Here is a 26,623-nt window from a genome sequence, read left to right as displayed (position 1 = left end):
ACCGACAATAAACTACTCATAACATTATTGAACTGCTCATTTTGAATTACAAATCTAACAAACTTCATATTGTTGTGTAGCTGTATAATGAAAGTAGTAGTAGACACCAATAAACAACAGAATGTTATATAAAAAATAAGTATAGAATTCTTTTAACTTTCTTTCCTTTCATGGAGTCTAATACTCCTAGTTTGAATAGTGAATCTATCCAAACTATCCTACCCACCAACATGTATAAATCTAATACCTCTCTACTCTTTGAATAAATGACTTGTTATTTATATAAATGTCACACCCTAAAAAATCAATAAACATTTAAGTTATTTTCATTTTAATAATAGCAATTTCTATATTTGTATTAGCTATACTAAATATACATAAACTAAAACTTAATAAACACATAATATCCAAAGTATGCCATTTGTGTATTAGAATTAGACAAAAATTGAATAATAATTTATATAGCATTAAAAAGCAAGCAAATCGTAATTTTCATCAATTGCACTCAGCTTTGTGCAATTCATTTCTATACTAACGAATGAAGACATGTTTTATAATGCATTCAAGTTCATATATCATCTGCAACTACTATAACTTCTTACTGTCATATTATGTCATGCTATGTTTTATTAATTTGCTACTTCTTATTTTTATCAATGACTAAAGTCAGATCTATGCAGGATACAGCTAAGAGTCATATTGCTATTGTATATAATCATATTATCAGAATGTGACATCTGGGTCTTCAGTGGCCTTTGCTGCAGCTCCTGCATCTCTGTTATTCATACTTACTTAACTATTGTAATTCAATCATATCAATCAATCAGACCATTTCATTAACTTATTATAGTAATAAGAATAATGTAATAACATTTGTGTGGTACCTATGAGGTATCAAACAACATTACAGTTAAAAATTTCAAAATATGTAATCAGGAAAGTATCTTCCTGTTTTGTGTTCTTTCTGTTTGTTAAAACAGCATAAATACATTTTTTTCATTAATCTTTTTGTAAGCATACAATTCAAATTTTGTGTGACATATAACCATTCACTATTTACTTGAAAATTATACCTTTAAATGTGTATTTATTATCTTATCTTAATATAAAATATACATTATTTAATTATTTACTGTGCCTTTCTGCCAGAAACAGTATAAAATATGTATCAGGATATGTCATTAAGATGTTTTTAAATATATAGATTTTAATATTCTTTTTGATAAATGAATTGGCTTTAATTAATGTTTTTCAATACATTTTCTTTTCAACTTTTAAAGTCATTTGTCAAAATGAAACTTCTTTGTTCAACAGCAGTTGAGATAAATCTAAATGAGGCAAGCATTAGCACAATTGTTAAGGTCTTCATCTCACAGATACAAAGCACAGGGTCTGACTATGTCCTCCAATTATTAAGTAGGTTTGTAATAGTTTGCAAAATAATAATATAGTATTCAGCTATGAAAAGAAAATCTATCACTTTTTCTTGTTCTGACATATATTGCTAACATAAAACTACTTTAATATTTGCATATAAATAATATTTCCCCTGGTGTGTAAATTGATGAGAAATTAGATTAAGCTATTTAATCTATATAAACTATCTAATAACAGCTCTTTCCATTCTCCACTGATATTTTATTTTGTGCTTCTACTAAAAAGTTTTCATCTATTCCAGTTTTATGGCTATCAATAAATAGCCTTAGTCAAATTACAGCCAATCTTACTAACTATGCCTTTGACCTTTAGTGATTCTCCACTTTGTGTCAGTGTCATTGTAGGAGGTTGTCACTAAGTTTGACACATAATGAGGTTACTCAATATGTTAATCTACATCACACAGCTATGCTCTCAAAGCTTTTAACTAATATCTAAAGAACAAAATAGGATAAGTACCTTCTCTGTCTTTTGAAGACAGTTATCTGTCCTAGAATGATTCAAAAGTTACCTTCTCCTGCAACACAATGACACCAGCGTAGCACATTTTTGCTCTGCTTCACCCTGCCAGTCTAGTCTCTCTTCTGAAGCAACTGTAATTTGATGATTTTTTCTCTTCCTTCTTTTTCTTCAAATTTTTATATTTTATTTTCAACAGATTTACTCCCATTACAGGTATTATGATCTATAAGGACATTGTAGCTACAGTAAACTCAAGTTTACTAATGTTTTGCTGATAGTTACCTCCATTCCTGCTAAAATATAGCCATATAATATATTATTTGACTCGGTGAGAAACACCCTAACAAAATGCAGCTTCCAAAGCTTTAACTATTGTTCCACTCTGCTTATATATTCAAAGCTGTAAAAACCATGTTTAGAACTAAAGCTACTTTTTTCAGAAAACTTTAGTCTGTTTTTATTACATTGAGTATCTTTTCACCTTCAGACACAAATTAATAAAGAAGGTATCATTATGAGTAGTATCAAGTTAACTATCTGAAGCTATCCATTTCAGATGTACCAACTCCTCATCAGCAATGTCTGGCACAAAAAAAAAATGTCCACCATATAACCACAGTTTCAGGCCTCTGTATTGCACAGTCCCAGCCATTCTTACCCCATTCCACAATAAATCTGATGAAATAGAAAAAAAACCTGTCCCAGCATGATGGCACTCCCCAACAAGAGCAACAGAATTCACCCATAGAGATCATCAAATGTAAAAAAAATGCAACTGAGGATATACCTGACAGAGAAAAAAAAAAGATAAATAAATGCATGTCTGAAACCAGTCCGCACAAAAACACTTTTGCCTCTAGCATAGGTGTCAGTGCTACCAGCTCTTCAACCATGAGTAGCAAGTTGACCAGGCAACAGATGGCACTTTATCTGGTGTGATGACAACTCAGTTTTCACCCACAGTTAACTTGCTTGCAAACAGAAAAGTCAAAAAAGGGATCACTTTTATTACTTGGAAATTGAACTGTTTAAATAAACTGATTCATAAACTTTGTTAAAAAAAGTGTTTATCCAACAAACTATGCTTTTAATTTTAGCAGGTGTAGCTGTCCTTTGACACACTATGTCAAACACAAGTGCTGCATTTATCTATTGATGGTTATGGAGCACCAATGTTAAATATAAAGTCTAATTTGCTATGCGAGATTTCGTGTGACCATAATGGAAAAACTGAAACACGAGAAGAGTCAGGATGCCTCAAACACTGCTGAAGTAAGTGCTCAAGCTTTAAACAGCCAAATTTAGTCTGTTCTAAAAAAAAATAGAAAAAAAATGTCTTTCTTCACTCACTCGCAGCACTCATATAATCATGTCTGTTCTCTGCACTTTCTAAAGTCACAAACCACCAGGTTTATCAATAACAGTCAATAAATCAATGAATCAAACATATAAATGCTGTGCAGAACCATTAGATCCAGATATGATAAAAAACATACAAAACATAATTCCAAATGATTACTTCAAGCAATCTCCACCCCAAACCCCATCAGAGAACATAAAACAATCAAGAAGTGCAAAGTTAAACCATGCCAATGCTATACAACAAAACCAGAAACATATATACTAATTAATAACATCCACTGTTATATCCATATTCCTTCAAAGGATTCCCCATATTAATGCTGAACTTGTAATACTATATGTCACTTGTTTGGTCAGGATAAAACAGACAAGTGGTTGTGGGTTCAGTATACACAAACACATCAAGAATGAGGCTTTGAAACTTAAACTTAAATAATCTTATAAACTGGTCAAAAAAATATAAATACCTCACAATGGTTAGCTACACAAAATCAAAACAGTCAACAGGTAAAAAACAAGCAAAGTGCAGTTCCATGGCTGATAAAAGATGAAATTCCAAATCCAATGTAGTCAAAAAGTTTAATAAAAAAGAGATGAGCACTTTCTCAATTTAAACAATTGCTGCTTCAGATCACAAAAAGACCAAAAACCACAGGTTTAAAAACTCCATCAATCAATAATTAATCATGTGATATGTAAAAAAGTAGTAAATGTGCTCAGGAAGAGAGATATTTAAAAAGACAACCACAATAAAAAACATCCTTCATAAAAAACATGTATGAACAAGATACATAAAATCTATTAAAAAATCCAACTATACGCTGAATAACCTGAAAATCTAGATATAATTATATGTAATATTAACTAATGTAGTATAAATATTATATAAATTACTTTTTCAAACCCCTGTTCTTTAATTCTGGTTTCAGGGGGACTACATCATTTTAACCGGAGCCTTTATGCGCTCTGAGTCTAAGACTCCATCTAGTTTCATTGCATTCAATATTACTAATAATATCACCTAGTCTCATATCAGTTCTGGTGACCTCCAATACCTGAAAGGCAAATTTATGCTAATCCCCTTCCTGTGCTACATGTTTAGCAAGTGCACTGTACTCTAATTGTTTACTAATACAATATAAATGGTCTCTTATCCATTCACGGAGACATCTGTTGGTCTTGCCAACATAACATTTTCTACATGTCATACACTTAGCTAAGTATACTAGATTTTTGGTGTTACAATCTGCTTTAACATTAAACATGAACTTATACTCAGAGTCAAGATGTATAAAGCTTGGATCTTCATTTACACTAGTACAAAAGTTACAAGCACCACATCTCTTAGTGCCTGTCAGTATGTGGTTCATATTTTGCCCTTCATGTTTAGGGTAACATAACTGACTTCTTAACGATTTTTTTATTCCTGTAAACAAAAGAGGGCTTAGTTCCAAGAATTCCAGCCATATTTTCATCAGTTTGCAAAACATGCCAATGTTTATTAACTATATTTAAAGACATTGACTTCACTGCTGTATGTTAAATTAAAACAATTTTTTTTTTCAATAATAAATCTTTATTGTTTTAGCATTTTCCATACAAACTTAAACAGAACAAAAATATTAATACCTTCTAACTATCCTATCTAGTTCAATCCCAAAAACATATATACAATATTTACATGAATGCCTCCAAATGTAACATCAAGTTATACAGAAACATATAACAAAAGAATTTTACATAAGTCAGTTATCTCAATCTTTACTTATTAACATCCTTTCCTGTAATGAGTATATATGTCTCACAATACACTCGATCTCCATATATTATGCCAGTATGATATTAAAAATTTGTTCCCATATCTTTGGGTTATTAATATTTTTATTATGATCCTTCAAAAGTAGTTTGTGAGCTAATATATGTCTTATTGCTAAAGTCCTAAAATTGTTCCATGAGGTTTGAGATGGATTTAACCAGTTTGTAACTATATAAAGTTTCATTAATAGGAAAATATTAATAAATATAGTGACTTGGGATCTAGGAAGTTGTTTTGGAGGGATATGTAATATCATGAATTCCCATGAAAGTGTTGAACTTTGATATCCCATCTTTTGAAGTTGTAGTTTTAACGAATTCCAGAGTTTATAGATACATTTACAGCTCCAGAACATATGAAGAAGATCTGCTGTTTGATCTGTACAATATGGACAGTTTGAAGAGTTTTTAGAATTAAACCTGTGCAATCTGAGGCGTGTATAATAGGCATTGCCAAAAATCATAAGTTGAGTATACATTAATTTTTGAAAAGATATTGATTTCGTTGTTAGATTAATTGCCTTCATGAACTGCTTGTCCTCTGTAAGTGGTAATTTCTCCCTCCAATATTTTGAAATAAGCACTGTATTCTGAAATTTAAAATCCTTTATTAATTTATTAGTGACTGCTATATATTTGACATCTTGTTGAAGAGATTGCCATAAGTTGAAACATTTTGTTATTTCCTCATCTTTAATTTTAAAGTCATCAAAATAACTTATAGCTAGTTCCTTAATCTGTCTCAAAATAGTTAAATATGATTTGGGCAGATTCATTTCTTGTCTTATTGTATTAATGGATTCCTTTAAGTAAGGATATATATCAAGTAAGGTAAGATTCATCATAAGAGGAAAAGTTTTAAGATTTATTAGTTTATTATTAATTTTCAAGTTAGGATTTCTATGAAAAGGTTGGAAGACCATCATATGCTGGGTAAGATTTAAAGATCCAAATAAATTCTGTACTGACATTATATATAATTTAATGTGATCCATTATATCATACGATTTAATCATTTCCTTATTTAAAAAAGGTACTGCTTTGGGGTTAATATTCAAATTCAAGATATATTTATAGTTCACAGTTACCCACATTGGTGTCCATTTATTGCTAGATGTATCATAGTTGGCAATTCTTAAGATTCTGTTCGAATTTATTATTAAATAGTACGTTTCGAAATTTGGTAAGTCTAGTCCCCCTTTATTTTTTGGGGTCATCAATTTATCATATGATATTCTGGTCTTTTTTGGATCCCAAATAAACTTAGCCGATTCCCTGTGAATTTGTTTAAAAAAACCCTTGGAAATGAATACTTGAGCAAATCTAAATATATATAATAATCTGGGTAAAACATTCATTTTAATAATTGCAACTTTTGCTAATACTGGTAACTTTAGGTTTTTCCATCTTTTAAAATCAAATATTATGTGATCCCAGACTAATTTAATGAAAACAAAATTTTTGATCTCTAGATCTATAGTTTGAAACATTTCCTCTCTGGGGTGAGGAAAAATAAGGTTTACCAAGATTCTTCCTCTCCTTCCTGATTGCTTCACTCGTTTTATGAACCTCAGTACTATCATAACCCATATGTTCAAAATCTTTAGTGAGTTTTACCAAGCTCTCTTCAAAATCTGTATCATCAGCTGTTAGCCTTGAGGCACGTAACAGTTGTCCCTTCATAACACTGGGGAATATATGTCCCGGATTCATACTATCTCTATGCAGGTAAAAAGGTACATAACATTCTTTCCTATAAACATTTCTGGAAATACTGCCATCTTCTTTATCCCTCTTAATTTGTACAGCCAAATAATGAGAAAACTCAGAAGAGTATTCAAAAGTAAACTTCAGGAAACTGACTCTTGTGTTCACATAATCAAAGAACTGTAAAAGTCCTGCCTCAGTTCCTTTCCAAAAAAGGAAAAGATCGTCTACAAAACGATGAAAGAATGCTATATTCTTCCCTATTAGGCATTTAATATATTGAGATTACCATTCTGCCATTACAAGGTTGGCATAGCTATTGGCACAAGGAGTGCCCATAGCTATGCCAGCCAATTGTAAATAATAATGGTGCTCAAAAATAAACAGATTGTATTCTAGAGTCATTTCCAGTAAAAAACATATAAGGTCAAGGTGTTCTGCACTGTATTCACTATTTCTTAAAACAAATGCTTTCATCATTTCTATCCCCTCTGAATTGGGAATCATGGTGAACAGAGATACAACATCCATGGTAACAAAAAAAATCAAAATCACAAAACTCTGAAGAATTGAAATACATATAAACCTGTTCAAGAAATTGTTTGCTATCTTTTAATGCTAAGTCATATTTGTCTAATATAGGTCTTAATTGTTTTTTAATATAGATGGAAAAATATTCTGTTAACCAGCCAGTGCCAGAAACAATAGGTCTAAATTTAGGGGTTCGTGGGTCCTTAGGTACTTTAGGTAACCCATGTAAATATGGAACTAGTGGTTGTTCGATAATAAAATATTGAAACATTTCCTTGGAAATGATACCCATCTGCAGTGTTTCCATAAGTGATCTCTGCACTCTTGATTTCATTGCTTCTACTGCAGCCAGATCAATTTTCTTATAGGTGTTAGAATCACTCTACATGTCCCTAATAGTATCAAAATAGTAGGCTCTATTCCTAATAACTATTGACCCACCTTTATCGGCTGGGCAAATAACTATAGTATTGTCATTATGTAAATTACTGAGAGCCAAATTTTCATCAGTAGATAGATTCGCAAACTTATTACATTTTCTGTTACCAAAAAAATAGTTATAGACATTTTCTTCTCACAAGTGGCATCACTAAGTTTTTGATCTTTAAAAATGACTTTTCAAAGACAAATTATGTATAAACAGTTTAAAGTCTAAAAAAGTTTCCGGTAAATCAGCCATTTGGGCAAGAATGAATGATAAACCTCTGTTCATTACCTTATATTCAAGTTCCGTAAGTATTCCATCTGAAATGTTCCATACTAAGTTGCATTGTTCATGTTCCATAACCTTTTCAGGGTATAATTGCTGTCTTGGAAATGTTGCTTCCTTTTTACCCCATTTCCTTTTGAAGTACTCTCGACCGACTTCGCCCTGTGCCTCTTGAAAGGGAGAGGTAGACCGGAAAAAACTTGTTCACTTACCACGGAGCCCGCTTTTCTTCTAACAAAAGGCTCCATTTCTCGAGCTCTATCTACAGGTTGCTGTACCGGAATAGCAAGAGCCTCATCCATAAGCAGCGTACTCTACACCGAATGTGTTGGAGCACTCTGAATAGAGGGCGGGAATTCCTTCTGGTGTTCCGTTGTAGGTGTAGCTATGGTAACAAGATTCGCATCCAACTCATTCACCCTGGGTGTGTTACGCATCACAGCTGGTTCTCTGGGCCAAGTAAAACCCAATTGTTGCTGAAATCATGGATGTCACGCTGAGGTTTTTTCTTTTTAGTTGTAAGTAAATGCAGTTCATAAGCTGATACTCGATCAATGAGTTCACTGCAATGTACATCAGCAAAAACATTACCAGCCTCTTAGTATAACTCAGTCTGCGCTAATTGTATTTTATTAACCAAAGAATGCTCAATAGGTGTAAAAAAAGTCTATCTGAAGCTGTATATGTTTGAAACTGGTATCTAAGTTGATCTGCTGCCAATTTGCATTATAGCTCAGCATAAGTGCATTCTTCAAAATGGAGCCTCTGACATTGGAGTCTCCTCAGTTGGTAAAGGTCATTCTCTGCTTCATTATGCTCCAAACCTTCATTTTTTCACCTTGAGTCTCATTTTCAGAAGAAATATTTATCTCTCACTGGTAGATCTCTTAGACGTATTCACAATAACATTTCCTTAAGCCATGGCCTTGTGAGGTACAAAACAGCAACAAGTCAAGAAAATATACATACCTCACAATGGTTAGCTGCACAAAACCAGAACAGTCAACAGATAAAAAACAAGCAAAGTGCAGTTCCATGGATGATAAAAGACGGAATTCCAAATCCAATGTAGTCAAAAAGTTTAATAAAAAAAGATGAGTACTTTCACAATTTAAACAATTGCTTCTTCAGATCATAAAAAAAAACACAAAAAAAAAAAAAACATAGGTTTAAATACTCCAATTAACAATAATTAATCATGTGATATGTAAAAAAGTAGCAAATGTGCTCAGGAAGAGAGCGATTTAAAAAGACAACCACAATAAAAAACGTGTATGAAGAAGATACATAAAAACTATTTAAAAATCCAACTGTATTTATACTACATTAGTTAATCATCATCATCTTCTTTTGGCTGTTCCCGTTAGGGGTCGCCACAGCGGATCATCTGTTTCCATTTCTTCTGGTCCTCTGCATCTTGCTCTGTCACACCAACCACATGCATGTCCTCTCTCACCACATCTATAAACCTTATCTTAGGCCTTCTTCTTTTCCTCTTACCTGGCAGCTTCATCCTTAGCATCCTTTTTCCAATATACTCAGCATCTCTCCTCAGCACATGTCCAAACCAATGCAATTTCACCTCTCTGGCTTTGTCTCCAAACTGTTCAACCTGGGCTGACCCTCTAATATACTTATTCCTAATCCTGTCTACCCTCATCACACCCAGTGCAAATCTTAATATCTTTAACTCTGCCACATCCAGCTCTGACTCCTGCCTTTTTGTCAGTGCCACTATCTCTAACCCATATAACATAGCTGGTCTCACTACCCTCTTGTAGACCTTCACTTTCACTCTTACTGTTACTAGTCTGTCACAAATCACTCCTGGCTCTCTTCTCCACCCACTCCACCCTGCCTGTACTCTCTTCTTCACCTCTCTTCCACACTTGCCATTACTCTGAACTGTTGATCCCAAGTATTTAAACTGATCCACCTTCACCACCTCTACTCCCTGCATCCTTATCATTCCTCTATCCTCCCTCTCATTCACACACATGTACTCTGGCTTAGTCCTGCTGACCTTCATGCCTCTCCTCTCTAAAGCATATCTCCACCTCTCCAGGGTCTCCTCAACCTGTTCCCTACTCTCACTACATATCACAATGTCATCTGTGTCAGTATCAATTCTTTCTGTTGGTGCTAAAATAGGGCTTGAATGATTTCTCATGGTCAGTTTTCGAGCATACACACAATGTGCCCCTTCAATTAACAAATCCTGTTGTGGAATGCCAGTCCAGTTGCATATCTTTGTTTTCATAAAATTAATACATTCTGTTTCTTCCAGTTTCTCTCATACAGCAGAAAATCTATTTTTTTTCATTTTTTGAAACAGTTATTTTTGAGCAGTCTCATTCTCACCACCCTTTTCATTTTGATCTCTGATATTTTCAGTTTTATCAATTCATATGAATAGCTGTTTAAAACATCTTCCATTTTTTTGCAGCCTTCTGTTATTTGAGTTGATATAATCTTTCAATGTTTTATTGATTTTAATCATCTCTGAGTAGATTTGATTTACCTTTTCGTCTAGATTACTAAAAGCTGTGTCTTGAACCAAAGCTGGAGCTTGAACTGCTTTTTGTTGAAGAGATGCATGCATCCAGCATCCATCTCTAACTTATGCTTTTTCTGACCCAACACAGACTTCTAACTCCAACCCAACATGGCTTCCGACCTGCATATAGTACCATAACAGCTCTTCTCTCCTTCTTAGAAACTGTCAACCAAGCCCAAGATTCTGGTAATCTTGTATCTACTGTTCTCCTTGATCTCTCTAAAGCTTTTGACACTATTTCCCATAAGCATCTTCTTAGTCATCTGTCTAACTTAAACATCTCCCCAAACACTCTATCCTGGTTTTTAAATTATCTTTCTAACAGATCTCAGACTCTGAAATGGAAAGAAAGCATCTCTCCTTTTATATTCACTCCCACAGTAGTGCCACAAGGGTCCATCCTTGGACCCATGCTGTTCAGTATCTTTATCAACAATTTTCACTCTGCCATTCCTGATGCTAAAGTCATTCAGTATGCTGATGACTCTACTCTCATATGCTCTGCCTCTAACCTCCTCGATCTTCTAACTAAAACTCAAACAGCCTTCTCTACCACCAAATTATGGATGCACCAAAATCACCTCTCTCTAAATGCAAATAAATCTAAAATTCTCCAATTCCCCCCTTCCAAATCCTTCTCCTATGATAAATCTTCCTTCCAAGTCCTTAGCCAAAACAACTCTCCTATTGAAGTTGTTCCCTCTGCTAAACTTCTTGGTGTGACTATAGATGAACAACTAAAGTTTGATATCCACATGCAGCAAAACATAAAAAACCCACCAAAAACTAGGTATACTATATAGGAATAACCATTTCCTCTCCTCTTCTACTAGACATACTTTGGCTTCTACCTACCTCCTCCCTTCCTTACTGTATGGAGCTCCTCTTCTAACCAACCTTTCCTCTTCCCTCACCTCCAAACTTAAAATCTGTTAAAATAAGATTTCTAAATTTTCCTCCAAATCCACTTACTTTACTCATCACTGTGCCTCCCTTTAATCTCAGAATTGGCTAGAAATCACTAATTACCTTGACTATCTCAAACTTACCACAGCTTATAGACTCATTTTCTGTCCAATCAAATGCCCTGCTCTGGCAAACATTCTTCCCCCTATACCCCTAATAGAACTCTACGTTCTGAACATCAAAACTTAATTTCCATCAATAAACCAAAATGACCTGCTGGACAACTTCTCCTCTCCTTCTCCCTAGGCAAAAAATGGAATTCACTCCCTTCCACACTTTGGACATTGTCAAACTTCGATAATTTCAAACCACAGCTTTACTTCTACCGCTCCTCAAAATGGAGATGTAGCTGCATTATCTCCACTTAGATCCCATTAAGCAAAGCAAGGTTCCTCCCTTTTGATGCCTAAACTCCCTAGAGTCCATTTTAGCCTTCTAAAGCTATCTCCTATGTGACATCTTCTCTCCTTGAAAATATCAAACACCTATGGCTCACTTAGCCATCGAAAGCTATCTCTCATATGATAGCTTTACTAAATGTAAATATTGTATATAGTTATTTGATTTCAAAGGCATTGCATTCATGTAAATAAATTTACATCTCACTTTTTGATGATGCTTGTAACAGATTTTATTGCAACTGTATTTCTTTTACTGTATTTACTGCAAATGCATTTGTTGTTTACTGTTTTTCTTTGCTGTATTCTGTTTTATGGAGCTTTTCTCCCCGGGCCTCTACTGAAAATGGGCTCCCTGAGCCCAGTGGACTTCCCCAGTAATCAAACTGAAAATAAATAAATAAATAAATAAATAAATAAAAGATGCAGGATTCTTCCCAGTCAGTGTTTTCCCTTCACCTTTTCTAGTTGAATTTCTTTCAGATTCTCTAAGTTTCTTATTTGCTGGCATCCAGGCAATGTACTCACTAGCCAGTACCTGAATTTACTAAAACGTACAGATTTTCTGGACCTTATCTCTCAGTTTCATTTTTCATACTGGAAGAGCTGAAATCAAGCTGTTTATCAGGATCTATATCACAAAATCGAATGTTGTGAAGGCCGAACTTGGTAGTTCGAAAGTTGAGAATGTCGAAGCCGCGGAATCCCGAATTCTTTCCCAGGGAAATAATTCAGTTGGCCGTTTCTGCAGCTTCGGCATTTTCAGATCAGGTCAAGGTAAGTGTACGAATGGGTAGTGACGGACTTTAGGGTTAAGGCGCAGGTCAGGTAAGTGTGCAATAGTGACGGACTTTAGGGTTAGGGTGTGAGTCAGGTAAGTGTGCGGTAGTGACGGACTTTAGGGTTAGGGCTGGGTTAAGGATAGTGCATAGATAGTGGTGTATGTTAGGTTTAGTGTAGGTTTTGAAGGTGTTTGGTGTGATTGTGTTATGTGTGTGTTTTTCGGAACAGCAATTTTTTTCCCTGGGAAATAATTTGCTGTTTTGAAGTGTCAATGTTATCCGAATTCGATCTTCCAAGTTCGAACTTATGGTGTTCGACATTTTGGAAGTTCAATTTTGTGATATAGACCCGTTTATCATTGTACAGCCATCTTAGAAGTCAACTACCCCTGATATTTTGAGACAATTAGCTTCAGCACCTTTGATTCTAGATTTGACCTCCTCATTCAAATTTCTCTTTTCCTCAATAACATCTCACAAATACTTCAAGCTGTTATCCCATTCCACTGTTTTCCCCTTTTACCTCAATTATAACCTTTCTTTAATTTGTCCCATTTGATCTTGTCTGTACTCAGTTTCATCCTATAAGCCTTCATTACTATATTTCAGTCCCCTACCTTTCTCAGATGTTCATGTTCACAATTTGTTTGTAGTTCTACATCACTTGCATAAAGCAGTTTTGTTGATCTATACCCTTTGACATGTTTGCTGATGTAGTTCATCACCAGCATTGACATGTGTGGGCTTAGAGCTGAGCTCTTATACACACTGACTCTGACTGGTAACCCCTTTGTGAGCCCAAACACTGTTCATACTTTTGCCGTTGGATCCCTGCATATAGCCTTCCCTAATCCTACCAATGTTTCCAGTACTTCAGTCCATCAAATCACTTCCCAAATCAGCATTCCTGGGAACTTCTCATATACTTTCAAAATGTCTAAGAAAGTTCACTTCATTCCCTTCTACTATATTTCAGAACTATTCACCAAGTCTTGGATTCTTTATTAACATTTTATCATACTTAGTGGCCGCAGTGGTACCATGACCATCTGCCACACCGTATGTCCACTATTTCCTCTCTGTCCCACAAGTTCAGGTTTCCCCAGGATCAGTGGTACCCCCAAAAGCAGAGGTTCACATCTCATATTGCTGAGAGAGTGGTCAGGTAATCTCAGTCTAACATCATCCTTGGCAGCAACATGATATTTTTATGATAGACCTACAAATATCCCCTTGAACAGCAACAAGCATTGTTCTATGTTCATTATGCCTAGCCCAGAATGACTCCTCCTACCATCAAAGGTCTCATTCGACTGCAGACAATTCTTTGCTGATTGCATAGTCCTGTTTCCCTGCGATGACAGAGTCATACTTCCAAGGTCCTACCCACTAGAGGATTCTCATGCTCTGGCTGCTTGCCAGTTCCCTTCCTCACAGTATAGGTGAGGCAGTCCTAAGCACTTATTATCACCCCTCATGAGTGTGCTCCTCCCATAGCATGGCTGCTACTCCTATCCAGGTCATTTGGGCTGCAAGTAGGACTTTTTCTCTCTGCAGTTTCATTGGAAATTAGGCAACAGCAATATCAGCAGAAAAGACTATAGCTAGGCTTCGTGAATGCTACACTAAATATTCATATTCTGTATTCAAGAACATCTCTACCACATTTTTGTGCTGTCCTATTTACTCAGAAACATAACACTAAGTGTACACATAGTCTACACATTGTGGTAACTCTTATGAATGCCCACGATAATTAAGGCTATAAGAAAATCAGTAGGAAAACTAAAATTAGAAGGAAAAAGGTGGGAGTTATGTTTGTGTTGTCTATTCACTCAGAATGCTGTACACTTAGTGTAGGTGTTCATGAATCTAGCCATATATCAAAAGAAACATCAGTCCAGCAGGTTTTATAATAATATTTAAATTTTTAAAGGTTTGTCTTCAAACTACTAAATTTTCATATTCATTCTTCAAATTCTAATTTAACATCTGTTGCAAAACTGACTCACATCAAATAAGGAGTACATCCTTTAATGTGTATATGAAAGTCGATTGCTGTAAACAAAAAGAATTATTGTGTTCAGTTTTTGAACTGCATTTTGCCATTTGCACCAGCTGTTGCTTAATTCATACTTACTTTGAGTTTCAGTAGCATTCTTTTCTGGTGGTGTGACATTTGATGATATTTCTATGACTTCTGAATCTTCTGGTATTTCCTGAATTTATATATAAAAACAATGTGTATGTGTATGCGCATTCTCATCCATGGATTGACAACAAAATGAAATTATTTAATTGGTCATTGTCAGGTAAAGCAGGTATTATCTTTGCTATACATGTGCCAGTGTCCACCACACAGTTTACTTCAATACCAATACAACTCAGTGTTACAGAGTCACACAGCTCCTCCATATAAAAATGGGAAATTAGTGATTGTGTTAATGATTCCATGCAACAGTACAAATGACAATTAATCATCTCTGATGTAGATAAATAGCTAGTATTACCCTAGTTTTGTTCACTAAAATGACTGTGCCATCAATTTTTTTTACCTCGAAGTGATTTTTTTAAATCAGTTCTGAATTTTATGTTTTCAATTTCCTGAAACTTGTTTCTTTTAACAATGTTCTAAAGTGTAGTTGTACTTCACAGAAACTTTGGAATGCAGCTTAGTTTTGCCAAAAATGTTTATATATGGCAACTTTGCAGACTTTTAAGAAATGCCTACTAGAATCTGCTAAGTGTCAGTGTCTCAAGAGCTTGGGTATTACCTAGTGCCCTCACAAGAGCATCCTTACATTGGCTCACACATGCTATACTATAATCCTCAACTGTCAAGTATGACTGCAGATGCTTCCTCTTCTCCAAGCATACCTTAAAGTAGCCTACCCAATCTTCCTCCTTCCCTGCTCTCACATAAGCAACCTACTTTTTACCTATTTTCTTAATAAAGACATAGATGCAGGTAATGTTATCAGTCAAGTTATCTCAGAACATGCTAATCTCATTGTGCATTTACTACTTTATGTCAATATATGTCTGTATCCATTAGTTAATATTTGCTTGCATAATTTAATTCAATTTAATGCATGGCAGGAAAATCTCTACCAGCAACAGAGCATCCTGAAATGCAGTCAAGTCTGCTTCCACACACTACTCTGTTTTGCAGCCTTGCTGTGAATCTGGTGAACTCCTGCCAATTGGAGCTCAGTCCAGCACCAGATACCCTCATTGCCATATTATTGTACAGACCAAAGCATCACTGCCCTGCATAACAATTGCACTTTTTAATGAAATACAGCCATTCATGCCATTGGCACACAGAGGTAGTGAGAAAGGCAGCTGCAGACTGTAGAGTATGCCTTAACAAGCAACTGCTGTTTCTACTTACTGAAGTATGCTGTATAGTAGTCATGTAACTTAACCAACAGTACTTATGTAGTGTTGCCAGTCCATGCATATAGCACTGACCACCATTCCTCAGCACAGCAGCTCCTGGCAGTGTTATCAGAGAGTTGAAAATACAACTGAACTAATAAAATTAGCGACAAAATGGAGAGTAGCTGTGAGCTGAGAACTAACATTAACAAGCTTGAAAGCCCTGGTAACAAGCAAGTCAATGCTGTTCCACTCATAAGTATACAGGTATCAAATTGTACAAATTGAATGACTTTGTTGTTCCAAATAATACCACAGCAATTTAACATGAAGGTTCTTTTTACAATATGTGAGCACTGTTTTCATTTTATAGTATACATATTTCTTACAGCTATGAAACAGTAGCTTTTTCCCCTCAACTTATAGATGCATAACCATATCAAACCTATCAGAAGGCCTCCTATAGTAACTCCTTTAACATAGCTAATCCTATTCAGCACAGCAGTCCTTGCTCCTAATAATTACATACAATTCAGTGCATTTTGTGAATTCTGAATACTGTGTTGAATAAGGCCTTAGTTACACTTGCCATGAATTCAATAGGAGGAACTGGATCTCCTCCTAATATTCCATGAGATAGTTTTAAAAATAAAAAGGGTCAATTATATCCCTGATACCAGTAAATATCTCCAAGGGAATTTCATAAGACCCTGATGTTTTATTTTTTTGTCATCCTATGCATTGAACTTTCTAATTAATCTATTGTAATCTCTCTCTTATCAGCTGAGCTGTCTCTGCCTCTGCTTGTGTCACCTTAATGAGGTGGGATCTACTAAGAAATTTCTGTCTCCCAAGTTGAACCCTCAATTGACCCTGAATCTGCTTGAACAACTTTGCATAATACTAGCAAAAAACCCTCTAACATGTCAGATGCATCATAGGTTATGCAAAATGATTATTTTATTAACATTTTGCACACTGCTTTCCTAGTAATGTGCATGTTCCACAATCTGGTCACAACCGACAATACTTCTGTCAATATAAAATATATTTCTTGGGACATCCAGCACTGCAATTATTAAATGAACAGGGGTCAGGACACACATAAGAAAGTGCATTAGACACACAGACAAATATAGTGGCCACACTGATACTACCCTTGTGTCAGTAACAACCTGGGCATATTTACCTGTGCATCTCTGACATCAAACAACATCTCTCTTTAGATAAATCATGCATGACAGGACATCAGTTATTATAGTCATCATATGTACAGGGAGCAACACACAAATAGGATAGAACATCAAACGATCATGTAGAGATATCGAAAGTGGTGCCTTTCCTTGACCATCTACATGACCTTGTATGCATGTACATTTGTTGATGTCAAGGCTGGCTCTTCACATGCTGTCTACCACCAGTGCATAAATATGTGGCATACTGCAATAATATTTGCATGAGCACAGCACTTTCAGATGCAGCAAAATTACCCTGGCATAGTACAGCTTCTGCAGAGTCTGTAAACAATATGGGATCACCCATATGCAACAATGGAAAAGCACCATCCTCAGCTTTAACAGGCAAATAAGACAACCTGTCAAATCTTTCAAGAGCTCCTAGGTGACCTCCAAACCGTGGACCCTACCCAATTCAACTTCATGAATGGCAGAAACTGTCTGTTAAATCTGCTGGATTTCTTTGAATCTGTGACCAAGGCCATTGATGAGGGCAAATCTGTGCACACAGCATACCTCAACTTGGCAAAGGCTTTCAACACAATCCCACATTTAGGCATTCCCAATAAACTTAGCAAACTGAATGTAAATCCCTTCATTACAAAATGGGTTGTCAACTGGCTCACAAACAGGACATACACTATCAAACTGGGTGACTCCAAATCAACTAGCAGACCTGTTACCCACAGGGGTCAGTGCTGGCCCACCTACTGTTTGGTATATACTTCTCAGAAAGTTCAGGTCAAAACTAAAGGGCTGTGGCTCACTAAGTTTGCAGACAACTGCAAACTAGGTGCAATCATTAAATCCCCCGAATGATGTCAGTATACTCCAGGATGGTATCACACAGACCAGTGACTGGTGTATTAGTCAGAGTCTCAAACTGAATGCAAAGAAATGCATCATAATTCCCTTCAGCACAAAAAATATCCCTTCACACTATCAAATCAATAAGAATACCCCAAGTACCCATGAAGTGGTAAGTGACCTGGGATCACAGGTTGACCGCGACCTTAACTTTGACCACCACATGTCTACCATTGTAAGGAAAGCTTTTCATGTAACTCACTTGATTAGTAAATCGCCTCCAGAGCAAAAGCAGTTATAACCCCTCTATACTCAGCTCTTTTCCAGCCCATGATTGAGTATAATGCTCCATTCGGTATGTAGCGTACTAAGCATCTGCAGCAATTAGAGAGCCCTCAGAGGTTTCCAGCAAAGAAGACCAAGGTCCTCCAGCATGTGCCTTACGTGGGCTGACTAAAATCCCTTTCACTATACTCCGTATCGTATAGACATCTTAGGGTAGACTTATGCTTGGCCTACAGAGCAACCCAAGACACAAAACTAATGAAATTACTGCATATTTGTAAATTAAATGGGTCTAGACCTACGTATTCCAGGGACTAGAATATGGCCTGTGACTTAACTAGGACAAACTGAAAGGACAGATGTATCTCACAGTGACTGCCACATCTTTGGAAGAGGCTACCAATTCATGTTAAACAGAGCACCCTATGACACTCTTCGAGAGGAACCTGGATAAGTGGATGGGTCACCATAAATTCTTACTGGGGATAGTGCCCACAACCCCCTTGAACATGGGCAGTCATCACTAAATGCAATCTTGGGTATTGACTAGTATTTGGATGACATTACATTGGGTTGAAATGGCTAGGCTTAAAATGACTTCCAGGTCGATAGTCTAGTAATCTCCTATAATCCTATGATTATCATACATAAAAAGTTATCTAAGACATAATATAATTACACCATACAATATGACAGAGGCTTATTTATGTTAAAATGCTGTAGAACTGCATTATCCAGGTATGGGATAGTGGTCTTGAGTTGTGCACATATTATCAGCAGTGTTTTACACTGTGGTGGAAGTAGGTAGGGGCTGTGGACAATGGTTGTGTAATGTAAAGCCACTTAAACAGCCTTCTCATGTTTGACAGTACATGGATTTGCAGCAAACCTAAAAGCACTGTTGCTTTATACTGCTTTGGTTTGTCATTGCTGCTCAGGTGGGGCAGCTTCATCAGCAAAGTAGAAGATGTTATGGACCTGTCAAAATGATAAGTGTGTGCCAATGCATGGGCAGCTCACAGTGTCTGTTGTGGCATGAATGGGAGATATTCATTGTGCTCTCTCTAAATGTCACCTCTGTGATGATGAGATGTTTGGATCATGGAGGGATTCCTTTCATTGTACAGATGCTAGGGAGAATCTGGCCTTCATCTTCCCCTGGTGGACAGGGATCAAGAGATCTGTAGGTGCATGTTTGACACTAAATTGACAATCTCAGCAGGAGGTAACTGGTCAACACATAGCACCTGTACAGCAGTTTGCTGAGGACTAACCACCTGGGTTTAGTAAGTGTCCAAATAGGCATTTATTTTGTGCAGCATGTACACCTTTGTTTCCTGCTTTCATAACATATGACATGTACTAGGTAACCATGTTTAATAAATGTGCCAGTGTTTGGCTTCTGTGCTGTGATGTACAAGCTTGTTCTTAGCTGTGTTGCAGGTATATGGATAGTAATGGTTTGTATCAGTGCTACCTGTGCATGACTGTATCATTAATTATGACATAACATATGCACTTAATTTGCAAAGTACTGGAACTGCATTTTGACTTATATAAAGTTTCAGTATGTCATGCTGTATTTACATAATCTGTTATGTCTTATGCTAAACTATAATGTGCTATGGCTACATAGGCAGGGATCTCTGGGAGTGTTGTATAAATGAGTTTATAACATTACTTAAGGTCTATTAGCTATAGGTAAACAGGCTGGGTGCTGTACTTTCAAGTTATAACAACCATTTTATAGTCTTAATTGATTGTCCTATATTTTCAATAGCTAAGGCCTTACTGTGGATATGAGTGCACAGGCCACATGTTCAGCTTGAGTTAGTTCCTGTTTTCAGTACATATCTAAGGCTCACTTCCTGCATAATATATGCACCAAGCCACTGTGTGGTTTGTTGGACAATCATTGGCATAGGTAAACAGCAGCTTATTGTTGGCACATACATGCACTCACACTCAGTGCCATTGACTGGCCAGGAGTGATAGGCACCTCTTCTATGGTACTCTTTGCACACCCTAAAAGCTTGTGTCCAGGCAGCTGCAAGCTTTGCTCCACCTTAGCTACAGCTTTAAGTTTATAATGTCACATGTATGAAGGATGTGGTATTTGTCCTTGGTTAACTATTGCATGTGTACATTATTATTAACAGAGCCATAGGCACAGATAGTGAACTGAAGGAGAAAAAGGGCCTCAAGACTTGATGCCAGGGAATCACTGGATGATCTGATTCCTTGACAGAGACTGCATTCACAGGAAACATTTGATATGTGCTACTCAGCTTGTGTGTCTGAACTTCAAAAAGGGAACACTTACTGCACTGGAAGTGTGGTAGCGTCTGTACTGTGCCAGATGACCAACACTCTGGTATGCAGCCTATAGGCTTTAGAGGCACATACCCCCTCTGACACAGCATACTTACACCTGTCACAAATGAACATGCTTGCAGTCTGCCTGCGTGCATCCTGCTGTACTGCTCCCCTAACAGCACTGAGACACCAGCTGGAAGGTTATCCCCTTCCTCATAGCTATGTAGAATGGCTACATATGCTGCAGCTAGGCTGGGGTGAAGTGTGTATTCACTCTAATTCCAAGATGTTAGGGTGCAGAGTACAGTACACTACTGACATTCATTTTCCATATCAACATTTTTGAATGCCAGTATGGAAATGAATATTGAGTTATGGATATAGCAAATGGTTTGCTATTTTCAGACCGGAAGTGCTGAAGTAAATGGGGGAACGTTTTTTTTTCAGTTGTTGAGGTCAAGGTGACTTTTGTTTTCTTTAAACAAGCTTAATGGTTCATATAACCTAATGCCCAGATGAAGCTTCTTTCAGCTACATGAAAGAAGTGGACTCAAAATATGCTCCCTTTTGTAGTTTCTTACAAACAATAGGAATAAGGTAAATAATATGACTGTCCCTCAGAAGTCTACTGTTTTCATGTAATTCAAGCCCTAATACAATCTTCAGAGTGTCAGTGGTGTAATGTTTGGTATTCAAAGCACAACCTACCTGTTATGTGTCAGTATGCCACACTGTATAAACATAGAAAAATCAAACTTTTATAGTAGTCCAAGCATCTGCAAGCAGGTATCCTTTTCATGTATTTCCTCTGTATATTTACAATGTCTTTAATTCATTTTTTTAAAATACACAATATATAGTGTTATATTCTGTAATTGGTCTATTAATGTATGACATATACAGGCATTCAGTTAAGGTACAAGGAATTCCTTTTTCTATAGCTGTAATTAGCAAGCCTATTAAATGGTAAGTTTTAATGTAAACTTTTAAGGCATTCTTCAAAAAATAGTTTATAATCTATGACAGTCCTTAAGTTTTATTACCTTCATGGCCTCTGTGATAGAGTTGTTCATTGTAACATCACCCATGATTTTTATTTTTTGTCTAAAGTGCAATACCTTGCATAATGCATAACACAGTATTCAGGACAGAACCCTGTGGGACACCACTAATCAATGGGACCCACCTTGAAGTCTGGCATTCTAGGGTTGGGGTTGGCATATTGGTTACAGTGTTTACCTTACAGACAAGTGGTACAAGGTTTGATTCTCCTAAAGGGAGATTGGCTAGGCTTAAAATGATCCACAAGGGTAGTTAGCCTAGTGCTTCCATATGAACCTATGACCTTAAAGGATGACCCTCTGTTGCCTATCTAATAACTGTCTGTGTATCCATCTTGCAACATGGATTTATTTTCTTTGTTAAAAAGTTCTGAAAAATTTTGTCTTGCAAAAGACTGCAAAAAGACCTTAGCAATTTCTAAAGTAAACTGCAGTTAAACCCAGGCCCATGTTTAACAATACACTAATAGTCTCATAAAAATGTGTTAAAATAATCAAAGCGGCCTTTCCGCTAATGAAACCATGTTGGTAGGATGTTTGTTGGTATAGCTTATATGTTTTTCTTTGTTATTAATTAAATCAAACATGCCTTCAATATATTTACCTTAGATGGAGATCAGATTTATGGGCAGTAATTAGGAACCACACCTGTTCAGCCTCCCATATGAGCAGTGTATCTGCAGACTTCCAGTCTGGTGAGACCTCACCTTAACCCAGGAGTGTATTAAAAATCAGTATTGAGTGAAGCTACTAAATATTACTTAATGTGACATGAAATTACCTGACAAATTATCTTGTCCTATACATTTCATACTCATAATATTCAGTATTGATTCCATTCTTACAACTGGTTAACATAACATCAATGGAACAGTCGTACATTGCAGTACTAGAGGGAGGTAAATGAAAAGTAAATTAATTGAAAATGTTTGCATCATCAAGGACTCATTAATAATGGAATCCTCATGCAGCAAGATTTCAGTGTTAATATAGCTACAACTCTAATAATAACATACTAATAAAATTATTTCATATTGTCATTTGCAGATGCTGGGTGTACCTCATACTTAGATTTAACTTTAGATAATAGTGACTTTCAAGTATTTTTATTTTTTTTTGCTGAAGTATAGTTTCTCTTGTCAGACAAAGTATAAACTGATTTCCTGTCCTGCTGTTTTGTTCTTGTTCATCAATAATTTAAGTCTATTCCTTCACCAGAGTGGTGCTGTAGCACTTATTTATAGAGCTCTTGGATACATTCCTTTGCAGTGCTGAATTGCTTACATTTTCAAGTTAAAGTCAACTCACTTGGTTGTCCTTAGTACATAACTTAATAGAGTTAACAAAACATATCAGTAAATTCCATAAAATTCATTTTGCCACAAATGGATATATCAGGCTTTGATGGAGACATCTTAATGTTGGTTATAGCAACAGTTATAGTTACAAGATCTGAATTGCTAAGAGGGAAAAGAGTCTGAATGTTCATACTGCATTATATGCATGCTGTATACAGTCACATTGTAGTGCTTATGCACAAATGATGTTATTTGTGTGTTGTGTTCAGTGATGTATACATATTGTGTTATTTCTGTGCAATGTACTATAATATTGTGATACCTATTTACATGCTATGTTTCCTGTGTAAGTATTGTAATGTTGTAGTATCTATGTATATAGATATATTTATTTGTGAGCAGTGTACACATATGTTGTAGTGCCTATGCACATACTGTATTTGTGTGCTATGGTGATGATGTAGAACCTATGTATATATTGTATAATTTGCATATTGTTGACAGTGGTGCTGTAGTATCTGTGTACATATTCTGATATTCACATGCTGTGTTTAGTAATGTTGAGCACTTGTGTACGCACTGTATTTCTCGCATACTGCATAGTGAGTACAGTAATGTTGTACTACCTATGTGTATATTTCATTACTTGCATGGTATGTACAGTGATGTTTTAGTATCTATGTATATATTGTGCTGTTGTGTTATTTGTATGCTGTGTACACTGATGCTGTAATGTCTATGCACATATTCTCTTATATGTGTGCTGCATACAGTGATACTCGAATATAAATGCATGTATTTTGTTATCTGTGTTTTTTATACAGTAATGTTGCAGTACCTATGTGTATATTGTGTTATTTGTGTGTTGTATACAGTTGATGTTGTAGCACCAATGTATGTTCTGTGTTACAGTAGACTTCCTCTTATCCGGTCTTGCTGGAACCGGACCTTAGGCTGGATAAACAAATGGCTGGTTAATCAGGAAAAAGCATACAAAATAGCATTTATAGGTTGTAAATCAGCTAGAATAACAGGATTTGTGTTAGTATGCATTTTTCTAATGAACATGAAGTTTAAAACTCAAATGGCTGTCATTATCTAGGCCAGAGGAGGCAGAAGTGTTATCCTTCTCTGTTGTCTTTTGCTAGGGTTATGGCAGATATTTGATAGCCAGTTAAAGAGGAGGCTGGTTAAGGAGTGGCCGGATAAGAGGGAGTCTGCTGTAGTTGTGTTGTATACAGTGATGTTGTAGTGCCAATGTGCATTCTGTGTTATTTGTTTTGTATACAGTGATGTTGTAGTATCTATGTGCATTCTGTGTTATTTGTGTGTTGTGTACAGTGATGCTGTAGCACCCTGCACACAGTGTGTTATGTATAGGCAGCATGCAGTAATGCTGTAGTCCTTATATACATATTGAATCAGATTTACACTGTCTACAGTAATGCTGTAGCACTTTTGTACATATTATTTTCTGCAGCAGCAGTAATATGGCTGAGGCTGGTTGACTGCATTATTTCATGTGTGATGTACATCATGTCCATATACTTCTGAGTATGTGACTGAGTGTGGTCACATATGCAATGTGTACCATGGATACAGTAGTGCACATGTTTAGATGGGCCTGTATTGGTCATTTATTGTTGATATACATAGTGATTTGCTGTTATTCCCTTTTTCTGTGTTGCTTCCCTTATGATTTTGTAGACCCGTCCTCCTATTACCATTGTTCATCATCCATTTATCCATCACTCTTCCTTATTTCTCAACCATATGTGTCATGGTCTCTCATGTATGTTGGTTTGTCATGTATGTCAGCTGTGAGATTCCTTACCTTACAATAACATTATCTATACCTTCTTTTTCTATGGTTACTCTACCATCCTTGCTCAATATGCCAAATTGAGACTAATTTCAAGGCAGAATGTGTTGAATTGTGGCTGACATATGCCACATATTGTCACTGGACCTTCTATCCTCATCTTGTTTGCAGAATAATTTAATCTCACTGTGACTGCCTTCCTTGAGTTACATCTGTTCATGTACATGGGGTATTGTTGTCAGTGTTAGTTATCCTATATTCACTTGTGTGTTCTGTGGGGTTGTGTGTAGACATCCAGATTTCATTTAATTCAGGGAGTGTGCCTTCCATTAGTTATGTTCAGGTTTGCATGCAGAAGTTCTTATTTCACAAACATGTATTCTGTTATCTGTGTGCTGTATACAGTGATACTGTAGTTTGCATGTGCATACTGCATTATTTGCATGTGTCTGTAACACACAGGTTTCTGACTCATTTTTATATTAGCAATAACCTCTGCAGTGTTAAATGATTTTGCTTCCTGCTTGAGCTGAAATGCAAGAAAACATTTCAGTGGGTTGTTAACATAGTGTAATCATCAACCACTTTTTTTTCCATTTTCTACATGGGGTCACAGTGTTGTGTCAACTGTTGCCATCTCTCTCTTAATCCAGTGCTATTCTCTTACCTTCTTTGACAGTCATGCCTAACTGTTGCAGGTCCTCTCTCACACAATCCATTCACCTTGTTTGCTGGATGCCCTTGTTTCCTCTTGCCTTGTTCCTATCTGTCCAAAATACTCCACACCAGGCTTTCAGCCTTTCTGCACATCATGTGCCTGAAACACTGTAATCTGTTTTCTTTGACCTTCTCTGCAATTGGAGCTACTTTGGCTTCTGCTCTGATGCCTTCATTTCATCTGTCTTAACTCGTTCACTCCAGAGCATCTCTGCCTGCTTAATTCCACCATAGGAACAACAGTACAGCCTGAGCTCATTTTCAGAAAATCCATTTGTAATACCATAGAGAAAAGAAATGTTCATAACTCTTTAATTATAAGAGGTAGACTAAAAATGTAAATGTGAAAGTTGTTCAGCAGACACTGACCTTGCCAACAGTGTAAATGTTGATAGTGCATATCAAAGTCATTATTAAGTATTTGGCAAGGAATGTTGAAATTGCGCATATTTTTTACCTTTTTGGAAAACCTAAGCACAATATATTGGTCAATGTCCCATACAATTTGTATTTAATTTGTTAGTATGAATGTCAGCTTTAAAATGATACCTTAACTATTACTGTTTGATGCTCCTTTATGGAGATATTCACGAAATATGATTAATATAATATTTCTCATAATTGATAAACAAAGCATAATATCTCATTACCAGTAACAGACAGAGCCTACATATCAGTGTAGAAGTTGTGCGGCTTAATGTCAGCTATAAAATGATGCATCATTTGTGTCATCACCATGCTCCCTTGGAAAGATATGGGCATAATAATGAGAAGTATTGGAAATTTATAATGTTCATAATCCTACAAGACTAAAAAAACTGTGAAATCTATATATGTGTACAGTGCACATACACAGTTCTTTTACATTGTCATAAGGAGTAACACCGTCTTCAAAATGAGTTATAACTTGGTACACTGACATGCTCCCTTGCAAAGATATTTACCAAAATATGAAAAAAAAATCATACTTTTCAT

General features: G+C 36.0%; 1 protein-coding gene across 2 annotated transcripts in view; it reads right to left on the bottom strand.

Annotated features, from left to right (window-relative positions):
* Positions 1–26,623, bottom strand: part of SLC39A12 (solute carrier family 39 member 12) — a 737,778-nt gene that overhangs the window by 142,614 nt on the left and 568,541 nt on the right. For both annotated transcript variants that reach the window (XM_044064628.1, XM_044064627.1), the window contains exon 10: positions 14,867–14,945. In XM_044064628.1, coding sequence (XP_043920563.1) covers positions 14,867–14,945 — 79 coding nt within the window. The remainder of the gene's footprint in view (positions 1–14,866; positions 14,946–26,623) is intronic.

This window comes from Protopterus annectens, chromosome 3.part0 (genome assembly GCF_019279795.1).
Source record: "Protopterus annectens isolate FY-2018-M chromosome 3.part0, PAN1.0, whole genome shotgun sequence".
Taxonomy (NCBI): Eukaryota; Metazoa; Chordata; order Ceratodontiformes; family Protopteridae; genus Protopterus; species Protopterus annectens.
This window is presented reverse-complemented; position numbering and strand designations above follow the sequence as displayed.